Genomic DNA, 11,812 nt, shown 5'->3' with positions numbered 1-11,812 from the left:
ATCACATCACTAATCTAATAAATACATTATTATTAAGGATGATTCATTACACAGTATAGTTTTTTTCACACAGTATATCAGAAGTTTATCATGGTTTTGTTAGAAAAATTTTATTTTTCGTGACATTCATGTTGTATATGTATGTATACTCCTAGTTCATCCGTGAATTTCAGTTGGTAGATTTCTTTCTGGCAGTTAAATAATTATAAAAGTGTGGAATTCGGTTCATTCGAATTTGACGGTCAGACCAAAAATTTCACTTTATCCAAAAATTTCTTCCTCTAAATTCTTTCATTGTTGAAAATGATCACACACATCGAGCATCCCACTCCAAGAATTTTTTTCAAAAAAAGAAGATTCCATTTTGTTTCAGTGAATGAATAATTCACCTCATGTTTTGCGCCTTCACATTTTCATCCTAATCGAACTTAGAGGTTTGAGAAAAATTGAGTCTAAAACTGAGCATGCCAAAATAAGCGGCATTTTATAAAATTGAAAATATTAGTAATGATTTATTTTTAATATTTAATAAAAAAAAATAGGTAAATGTTTTCAATAAATTTGTACGCAATTCCAATAAAGAAACGATATACAACATTTGGAATACAAAAATTATGCAATAAAGCTTCGAAAAAAAAAGTATAAACTTCAATTCTAATTAGTTCACAGTTTTTTTAGAGGAAGAATTCTTTAACGACTTTTTGATTAATTATATTCATTAAAAGTAAAAATGAGTGCTTTATGAATTATTCGTTTATGATGACTTAACAGGCAAAATAATGATTAATTAACTGACAATTAAACAATTCAGACACAAAAAAATTTTTAGATTTGATTTCAAACTAAGCAAAATGAAATAGAAATTATAGATCATATTTCAATATGCATTCATAGGAAAATCGAGATTTTTTTTTGGGGGGGGACCAGATAAAGCGGTCGAATAAACTAAGTTGCACTGTGATAATGATGCCACAGTTCAAAATGGTTACAATAAAAAAATTCTAATTTTTGAAATGTTAACATTTTTAAATGTAATATTGTTCAAAAATTCAATCTGCTTATGCTTTCATAGCAAGCAAATACATACTATATGAGATAGAGCTGAATTGTGAACTATTGTTGGTTTGACCTCTCCATTTTCTTCTATATTCGCAGATTATACTTTAATAAGAGATTTCAACTTCACAACAAATTTATCTTCCTTTTATGAATCATACCTATCCAATTTTATTTTGAATCTTATCAATTCCCATCTGTATTCTCTTCTAAGTCGCACCACTTTGATTTAATTTCTTATCTTCTCAACTTCAGTTTATCTAGGATTAAATAAAGTTTTCTGACTTGATAACTTATTTTAATCGATTTCGGTTTTTTTTTCAAAAAAATAACTTTTAATTTATTGCATATCTTCAATATTTTTCGTTTTCTTAATTTACATAGGACTTCGTTTTAGATTTTGAAAGCAGCATAATAAATAAAATGAATTTCAAGCGACTTTTTAACCAATCCTTCGTTTTTACAATTATCGTCCTTTTTCTTTTTTTGTTGAAAATTCTTGTTCTGCTGTATTTCACCTAAGAATTCTGTATGTTTGTGTTAAGAGGCAATTTTAAATTTTGTTTTGTTTGTTATGTTTTCTTTATTTGATGAACTAAATTCTCGAGTTTTGCCTTCTTTCGTCAATTTTAATAGCAAACAAATTCTCTTGGAAATTTTAATTCATTGTTGAGAAATCAGCAAGTTTTGGAAGATTTAATATTTTGAAGATGGAATTAAGAAATAAGGTTAAAATAGATATTAAAAGTAATCGACAATTACTAAAAAAATTTTCATTCTACATCAAACTCCAAGACAAGGTTTTTAAAGGGAATCATATGATAGTACACCAAATAAATGAATCATTTCAATCTGATCTCTTACAAACTTTCAATAGTTTAACGAAAGGTTATGTTTCATAAATATGTATTTGCTTACATTATCAATAATGGATATAATCATATAAGTCCAAGATCACTATTTAGGGTGAATCTTGGTGGATTTGGTATCTATGGATGCATAAAATCAAAAAAGTCCAAAGATCCATTTTTCATTTTATAAAAAATTTTCATTGAAAGATATGCTTTCTCATTCCAAATGTTCTCGTTTAGTCAACGAAGTTATTATAACAAGATTGAATTTGCCCCGAGCAAAAATATATAACTCTGCATCCCATCTCTTTCTACAAGTTCATTTATTGTTATAAATCCATTATTTTGTAGTTTATTTTTGAAACGTGTAAGCATTAAAAGTAATCTTTATGATCTTTGAACTGCATACACTTTTATTCAAAGTTACACTACTTTTGAAATTATGTAAAATTACGACCTAAATAAACATAATTTAGAATTTCTTCGCTTTGAATTCATTCGAAAATTTCTTCTATCGCTCTTCTCATGACGAGGCTTCCATTGTTAAGTTGACTACGGTTATATTTAAATTAGCCTTAACGGAAAGAAAAGTCATGTATTTAATTTTTGGCATCATAGATAGTAAATAAGTCTTAATTTTTAGGAAGGAGGGAAAGAAGGCGTTTTAGTCAAAAACATTGGTCAGTAGTGTAAAACTAAGCTTTCTTAATAAGAATATTAGCATTTGAATAAACCCTCTGTAGTTAAATTCTTTTTGTCGCAGCCTTTGCAAATCATTAAGGAATTTTAATCTCCTTGTAATAATTTTTTTGCCATGTTTCCGATGATAAATTCGTTGCAGAGCCTATCCTCTGCAACGAATCATATATCATTTTTGAGCATCGAAATGACACACAGCCTTTTTTGAGATAAAAATAAGTTTCTTCTTTCTTCAAATTTAAGAGAAATCAACTACCACAATTTTATAATGGAGCAAAATCTTTTCTTATACTTCTTGTAAGCAACGAATTCTGGTTTTTGGTTTATTGTATTTATCGGAAAATTCTTCAAACTGTTAAATTTCAGTTATTTGAAAAAACTTCTTGATTGGATTGAAACTTCTTGAGAATCGAATTTGCTTTATAAAGCTCATATACTTTCTTTTCAAAAATGTAGAAAGGTCCTTTCCTAGCAAAAAATTAATTTGTTCTCGTAGATCTATTAAGAAGTTTTACAGATGACTAGAGAACTTGGAAAAATTACAAATATTTTTGAAATCCATTGTTTCCTAAAACGATGCAATAAACTGTTTTAATAAACGATGTAATAAACTCTGTTTTGTTGTTTCATGATTATCCCTCCAACTTTTGTAATATTTGGGTTTAGTCTCTTACGATATATTTTAGTGAATCTATGATGAAAAACAGATCTTTAATCTGGTTCTTAAATATGTCATATTTTACTGACTGTCTTGTAATGGAGAGTTTTATTTTTTTTAATTAATTTTTTTTTCCAATTAGGGCTTTTTTCTCCCATCAGTTCTGCCCTCTACTCTATAATGGATAATTATAAAGTTTCAGAAAACAAAAAAAATTACAAAATAGTAAGTATAATCAATAAGCTGTTCGACAATTACATCTTTAATTATTTTAAATCATTACCAAGGTTATGTGAAAAAAATTAGTAATAAAATTGATGAAAAAGATTTTCATCAGAATGTACAAAATTTTAATTTACAAAAGTGCATAAAAAAAAAAGAAATGTATGATTCATAGTTTGTCAAATAAATAAATTCACCACCTCGATTTTAACATTGTTTTCAAAATTTTTACTCGTGACCTTGAATAAAGGAAATAATACATAAAAGTAGTCACGATGCATTTTATGTACCATTTTTAATGGATTTATAGAAATCAAGAGATAACAAATGTAATGAATCACTTGAAATCTCTATTGTAATGCCAAATCCGGAATTTTCCTTTAAAAAGTAATCTACGATGAGACCTGAGAGAGAAACATTAAATGTTCTTTGTCTGTGATTGAGCAAGACAGCGAAAAAGATGGGCAACACAAATATTTACTGTTCAATTCATTCAATATCCTAGATGTAAAAAAATATGCTTATATGGTTTTTTTACAGGTAATATTTAAAATTCTGTAAATATTTAGCTGCTATGGCTTTTGAAGATCGGGACTTAGGCCTTATGAGAAATCTAAGTATACTTTATAGATTAAAAATAATCTTAGAAAATGAGATATAGAATAGATAATTACTTGCTTCAAAGAATAAAATGCTAAATTTTGCCATATAAACAAAATAAATAAATTTGAAACAAAATATAATAAAAAAGGATTATTAATTAGATACAAAATCACAATGCTTTTATAATTCAAATTTATTGTAGAAGTTACACAAAAATACCCATTTTGCCATTAAGCTAAAAAAATATTATTGCTAAGAAAGTATTTGTTTATACAATATTATAATTGACGGTCAATTTTAATTGTAAAATTTTTAAATTGGTTGTTTTATATTCCAAAGTTGACTAGGTCTAGCATTCCTTATTTTGATTTTTTTATATATCCTCAAAATAAAATATTTTAAAAAATTTTAAAAATTGCGCACCATCATATACAAAATTACAGTTTTGTGTGCAGTTAAAAAAATTTTTAAACTTGAATTTAGGTTGCTTTCGAAAATTAAATTCAAAACTATTGAAGAATGAAAGATGAAAATTAGATTTTACGCCCTCCAATATACATCCATTTTTTCACTATTGCGTTATACCTTCAGGACAGAACAGCAATTCCTTCTAGTCTTATTGACGGACAAATAGAAATGTCTTTAAAAAATTCATAAAATTGAAGAATTTCACCTTGAATTTGAGATTTTTATTAATAAAAAAATGCCAAATTTTCTTATAGTAATAAGTGCATCGTTCTTCTTGAATAGAAAGGATTAATCAATTTAATCTATAACAAAAAGCAGAAAATACATGCTTATCTGTCTGTCACAAAAACTTTCTCTAAACTATAAAATGTAGTAACATGAAGTTCATATATATGCCATTTTGAGTCCGTTTTTGATCATTTTTTAAAAAATAATTAATTCTTTAAATATTTGATTAATAGAAAAAAATTAAAATTTCAGCGTTTTTGTCCAGTCTCCCGTTAATAATTTTTGAAATAATTATCGTACAAAAAATTTAAAAATTATACTCTAAAATTTAAACGATGTCCGCTTTTAATTTTTAAACACTAGAGTGCAAATGAAAGTACAAAATTCAAAATCAAATCAAAATAAGCTCTTCTAAAAATGCAGAATCTATAGGGTCCCGCTTTATCTCTTTGATAATCCAATCTTGTAGAAAAAACGGGTTTAGCTGCTGGCTGGTATGTCAGAAGACAACTGAAACTGTTCGAAAAGTTTAAAAAAAATTATTAAATATCAGATATTATAAGTACTTAGATATGTAAATATTTATTATCCCGAAGAGCGCTAGATATAAAAGCTAGATTTATATGAATAGCGTTTAAAAATAATCCCGAATGCTGTGTAGAAAAAGAAATAAAGTTGTCCAGTTGGAAGTAAAATATCACAATATGGTTCTGTTTGTAAAAATCATTTATAAACTTGCCAGATTAGTATGCAATGTGCTTTCCAACGAATTTTCTCTTTGCTAGCCATTAATTAATGCTTTATTGGCTGTTTAATTTTTTCAGTTAGCATAAGCATTTAAGTACATGGAACAATTTTTTTTTAAATTTTTTGCTGAATAATTTTTTATTTTTTATTTTAAAAAGAATTACTTGTCGAAAAATTTATTTATCGATGGAATAATTCGTTTCGTGGTGAAATTAAATTCTAAGGAATGACTAAAAATTTTTAATTATTTGTTATTTTTGGAAAAAATTAAACATTCTCATTTTAGTTTAATTTTTAAATGTTAACTGTATAATGATACATAAATTCTTCACATACATTGTCATATTCAACAAAATTTATGTATAATTTATTTCGTGTGACATATATTTGTCATATTTTTTAATAAACTGAGTGTGTCGACTATACAAACCATTTTGTACGCAACAACACCAGTTCACAATACGCTAAGAATATCTGACGTTTGTATCATTCTTTGATAAATTGAGTTTTTTCTCTGTATAAACAAAAAGCAGAACTAATGTAAGAGAAAGAACAATAAAGAATAAAATTTTTAAAAATCCAAGAAGATACATTCGAGAAATTATATGCATATAAATATATTGAATTATTTTAAATAATGGGAGTTATAATTGGTACACATAAAAAATTTATTTAGCACGACAAAAATGTATGCCGAAAAATATATTTTAAAATATTTTAAAAAATGATTACAATTAGTAAAGGAATTAAACAGGACTAAAATTGCTCTAATTGAAGGTTTAATTTTTTGCATTCTGATGTGGCAGGTTTTTTTTTTTTTTTTTTTTTTTTTTTTTTAATCTTTTTTGCGTAATATGTTTTAAACCATTGAAAGAAAGCCATAAGATTTCGATTAATTTTTATTTAAAAATCTAATTAAAATTTTAAAAATTTCTACTTTAGTGAACATTTACTACTGAAAAAAGTAACTGCCGAATCCACAAGCTCGAGATATAAAAGTCTGCTGCTCTGTAAAGAATTTAAAGGATTTTCGCATTACACAACTCGCAGATAATATTCAATCAGTGAAGACGATCTTCTATCGAAAGTTCTAAAAACGTCTGGCCTACTAGTTGCCAGTTTAAATGAATAAAAATTTCGTAATTATATTTCCGAAAACAAACGGCGTTAAAAATATCAATGAATATAATTGCATGCAAGAAAGGAGAATAAATAGCAAAAACAAATTCAAGGCTATCCTTTTGGATCGCTAGTTTTTATGTTGCGTCACAGAAAGGAAGAAAGCTTCTTCATTTGTGTGCCAGTTTTAGTACAACTTAAATTACGATAAGATTAGATAAAGTTTCAACAGCTGACAGCGGACTCCTTCAATAAAAACAACCGACAATTCGTCTTCGCGTTTCTTGTGAGAGTAGTTAGTGATCGGCTGCGAGAAATCACGACAAAAACAATGGATTTAATCTTCCTGGTCGGTAACATTGCTTTGGTGTGTACAATCGCTGCGAGCTTTTCTGGATTGTAAGTAGTTTTTGTTCGTATAAAATATAAATTAACAAAATATAAATTTCATTTTTCTTATTTAAGAATTCGGAAATATCTCCTATATCTTCTGTTTTTTATTATTATTATTTGTTTCATTTTATTAGTATACCTCATTTCGAAAAAAATTAGATATTTCTTTTATATTTCAGTAATATTTGTTCCAGTTCTTGTATGCAATTTTTTGTACATATTTCTTAAACATTTTCAAGTACTTAATTATAATTTATATTATCATATTAAGTGCCAATGCCATTATTGTTATCTATTTATTATATATTAATATTATTATATTTATTATGTTTGTCATATGCCAATTCAATTTAGTGTCATATACACTAAATTGAATTGGACAAATTTTCTAAATTTAATCCGAGATATATTAAGAGGAAGAAAGAGTTCAACAATTAAATAGTTTACTAAACATTTTTAAAAAGCAGCAAGCGATAAAAAATCGTAAATAATAAATTTTGTATTACTTTTTTACTATTAAAATATGTTCCCAACGTGGATGTCAAATATCTCTCTGACATTTGTTATCAGAATATCTAAATTCGAAAACCTAGAGTTTGCTTTTTTTTTTTTTTTTTTGCAAAAGAATACCATTCTACTATTTTCCTTGCTGAATAAATCACTTCATGTTCATCTTTCTTGGTTTTTTAAAGTCCATGATGTTTTATTCATTCATTTAAACCGTGTTTAAGTTTTTTCAGTATTTTTAACATTTCCTATTTTATTCTTGTACATTGCTATGTTACCTTTAGTTTTTCCCAGAATGGTCAGCACCACGATACACCAGAAAAATGCAAATCAAACCAAACTTTTACTATCCCCTTCCCCTCCTTCTGATTGAATCATTTAGAATACTCATTTGAAGAAGGCGATATTCTGTAATGTAAAAGTTGGGGTGGGAAGAGGTAGTTCACGACCTCCGTAATGTATTACGAAGGTCGTGGGTAGTTTCTAAAAAATTCCTTTTACGAATTTTTGTTCTCTTCAAATAAATGCTTTCATCTGGCAGGCAAACTTTATTGAGACATGTTTGTAGAAAAGAGTTTGTTTTAATAAAATCTTTACAAAATTGCATTGTAAGGTATATTTCGGTAAGGCCTTGTTTTCTGTATATTGTTATTAGAATAGATTTAAAAATTTGTGACCTCAGTTTAATGAACATTATAAAATCCCCTTTTTAGTAACTGATCGAATCAATTATACTTTTTTGACAAAACTTTTAACTTAATCGAACATGTTAATGATTTATTTTACTTTAAATTCTTATTTTATAAAAAAATAGGTGTTTTTATTTATTTATTTTTTATATGCATAAAAAAAGATAACTAAAGGAATATTTGGAAAATCAACTAATTATTAATCAATGATTCCCTTACATAAAAATAAAAGTATTTAACTATTATAATAGATTATAAGAAAATATTGAATTGCAAATCGATATAACATAAAAATTAATTATTTTAAAGGACTTTTCAAGTAGAATAAAACATAATTAATTAAATGAATAATTAATATTCCAATATGTTATAAAAAGTAATTAATTGTGCTTTAATTTATTTAATAATTTTTAATTCATTGAAAACACACGTCTGTAATTCTACAGTTTTGTAAATAATGACATATGTATTTTTTACAAATATATTTATTTGGTAAACTTAATATCATAATTTGATCCATCTGCCTGCAATATCCTCAGATTAGCGGTTCTAGGCATTTGCTTAATCTGCCTAATAGAAAATCCGCCTCGGATTGCTATATCATTATACATCACGAAAGAGAAAAACTCCTCACAGAATTAGATTTACTTATTATAAGGAAATGTAGTGAATAAAACCATACGGAAAAATTTACAAAGAACCAAGTTTAGATACAACTGCACTTTCCAATTAGCTGTAGGTTAATGATAAAATAAGGACATTGCTCTTTTAACGAGGTACAATAAAAATTCTAAAGACAACATTAAACTAAGTCTTCTTTGGGAATATTAATGCGATTCCAAATATTTGCTTAGGATTCCCAAAGCTTCATTTCATTTATTCGTTGAATGTCATTCAACAAAAGCTTATTATTTTTATTTAAGTGGAACTGTTCCAATTTTTATTAAATGAAAATTGTTTAATTGCATTGTCTTCTTCACTTTTTAATTTTCCTCCATCCCCAAAAAATAGTAACATAAAAAGTGATAAGTTGAAGAATACTGGTTTATATGTGCACAATGAATGTAGATAAATGTAAATTGAAGTAAAATGTAGATAAATTTCTGAAATGGAATGACTTATTTAGAATTATTCATAAATTAAATCAATGAATTTATTCTACTTCTGGTTGATTCAGTACAAGATAAAATGCATTCTACACTTCGAATTATCTTCTATACGAAAAATGTAAGATGCTGGGAATATCTTGTAGGAGTTTGAAAAAGGTAAAATCATTAGTAGAAACTACTTCAAATACAAAATGCAGAATTGATTAATTAATTATTAAACTAAGAACTATTTTTCAATTTAAAAATGATATCGACATTCCTCACAGACATAGTCTATATTTTGCAATTTGAGTAAATATTCTCAAATAAATGTAAATAAACAGTTCAATGTATGATAATTAAATCACAAACGGAATATAAATGAAAAATTTTACCGATTTGTTTTTATTAAACTAGAATTTTAAAAATATAGATATAACGATGTCAGTAGGTCAGAATTGAATGGAATCTTATCCAAATGCTTATCTAATCTGTAGATAGATATTACCTAATCTAAGATATAAAAAAATCGTCTTTCTTGCCAAACTATCAAACAAGTTTCATATGTGCAGAAAAAAAGTAAAACGAGATCAAGAATGGCCAAACTATTGTCTGCAATATTCTCCGAAATTCTCCGCTTAGACTACTGGGAAATGGTGACAGCAGCAAGCGATTCTTCTAAATATCATTCCTCTTTAAATGGAATTACAATACACTCCCGAATATCTGGTTCGTGACTATCCGGCTTCTGTACTGTCCGGCCTAGTTTTCTTTTATCGTAATTAGATGGGAAAGGCAAGACGTTGCATTGGTAACGTTGCAAGGCAGTGGAAGTGACCATTTGTTACAAGCTAAAATCCAGAAACAGTTATCTATTAAGAACTTTTTCAAAAATTAAAAACTGTACATTTTGACTCTTATCTTAGGGTTACCTTTTCATATCTGTGTAATCATTTACCAGAAAAAAAAAAAATCAGTTTCAGTCAATTTTCTTAAGAACTAAGCCAGCGATTTACGTTAATGTTTTGTTTATGTTTCTTTCATTTAAATTAATCCCTACAGAATTTATGTTAAAATGTGATCAGTTTATAATATTTAACTTACTTTTTTTGTCTAATAAATTATTAAAACGTGCAGTGCAGTATATAAACATATATATAAACTACCAGTTCAGAGCCTTCTGTTATAACTCGACACGTTACCGGCAACAGCTTCTATGATTCATCAGGCCGGATTCATATTTTGCGAGGCTCGTGATAAATGGAGGGCTTAGTATTCAATAAGAACTGAAAAAATGCATATTATAACCGTGAGTTTTGATGTAAAAATTTTGTCTGCTGATAATGGTGCGTAAAGAACTTCGACCTATCCGACTTTTTTGCTATTCGGCCAGCCCTCCGCCACATTAGGCCGGATACTCGGGAGTGTACTGTATATATTATTGCATGTCTCTTTTCTCAAGAAATTACGTTAAAGGAAGCTCCAGTAGCCGCATTTTAAAATAGGATTTATTCTGACTACGCAATGCAGACGTAACTATTTGAACAGTTGAAATAAATTCAACGTGAAGGTATAGATTATTCTGTTTGCCATAATAACACAAATATTAACTGACTCAATAATGTAACTGTAAAAAAGAAAAGAAAAAAAAACCAGTAACTTGTGATTAAAAATGTTATTTGGTGCTATGTTACAACTGTTAGGAGAGAGTTTTGTTCCTTTGACGGATTTTTAATATGAATTTTATTATTAGCTTTATTTATTAGTTTTTTTTATTCTATTGCGAATTCTGATCTTAACTTCGCTTTCTTTTACATTCATATTATATTTTAAGAGAACAAAATTGTTATTGTTATTGTTATTGTTATTAACAAATTGTCCCGATTGTTAATTGTATAAGGCTTAATGTTATATCTCTGACCACGTAGTATTGTACCTGTGATCTGAACGTTATGAAAGACAAAATGACTTTTAATCGCATGAACAATAAGCTAACTTATAATTCGTTTTTTATTATATATTTTGTTTCTTTTGAAGTATATTAATTTATCTATTTAATGAATGAAGAAAATTTTGGTCAATTTTAAAACTCTTTTTTCGTGTTTAGAAAATTGTCAGTTGGCTTTAGCTATTTTTTCAGAACTTTTGATGGCAATTTATGATAGATATACAATTTTACTATCTAGTATACCAAAAGAAAATATTGTAATCGTCAAAAAATTCGTACGTGAGAATTTGACTAATCTTCTCATTTCAAATCTCCCTAAGTTCCTTTTAGTCTATCTGTCTACCTGTGAACACGATAACTCAAAATTGCTTTGAGTTAAATGGATGAAATTTGGTATATAATCTTTACAGTAAATTTGTTGATTGTTGTCCAATTCTGAACGAAATATATTTAGATGGTTATCTGTAAATCCGAGAGCAAATAAACACGAGAAATATTAAACGCAAATAGCATACTTGATAAAATTTAGTGCACAG

At 26.9% G+C, this 11,812-nt stretch overlaps 1 protein-coding gene across 1 annotated transcript in view; it reads left to right on the top strand.

Annotated features, from left to right (window-relative positions):
- Positions 1-6,786: 6,786 nt before the first annotated feature.
- LOC129960660 (sugar transporter SWEET1-like) overlaps positions 6,787-11,812 on the top strand; it is a 29,239-nt gene continuing 24,213 nt past the window's right edge. The window contains exon 1 of the mRNA XM_056074214.1: positions 6,787-7,050. Coding sequence (XP_055930189.1) covers positions 6,983-7,050 — 68 coding nt within the window. The 5' untranslated portion in view covers positions 6,787-6,982. The remainder of the gene's footprint in view (positions 7,051-11,812) is intronic.

This window comes from Argiope bruennichi, chromosome 2, assembly GCF_947563725.1.
Source record: "Argiope bruennichi chromosome 2, qqArgBrue1.1, whole genome shotgun sequence".
NCBI lineage: Eukaryota > Metazoa > Arthropoda > Arachnida > Araneae > Araneidae > Argiope > Argiope bruennichi.
The sequence above is the reverse complement of the archived record's forward strand: the minus strand, read 5'-3'. Positions and strand labels throughout refer to the sequence as shown.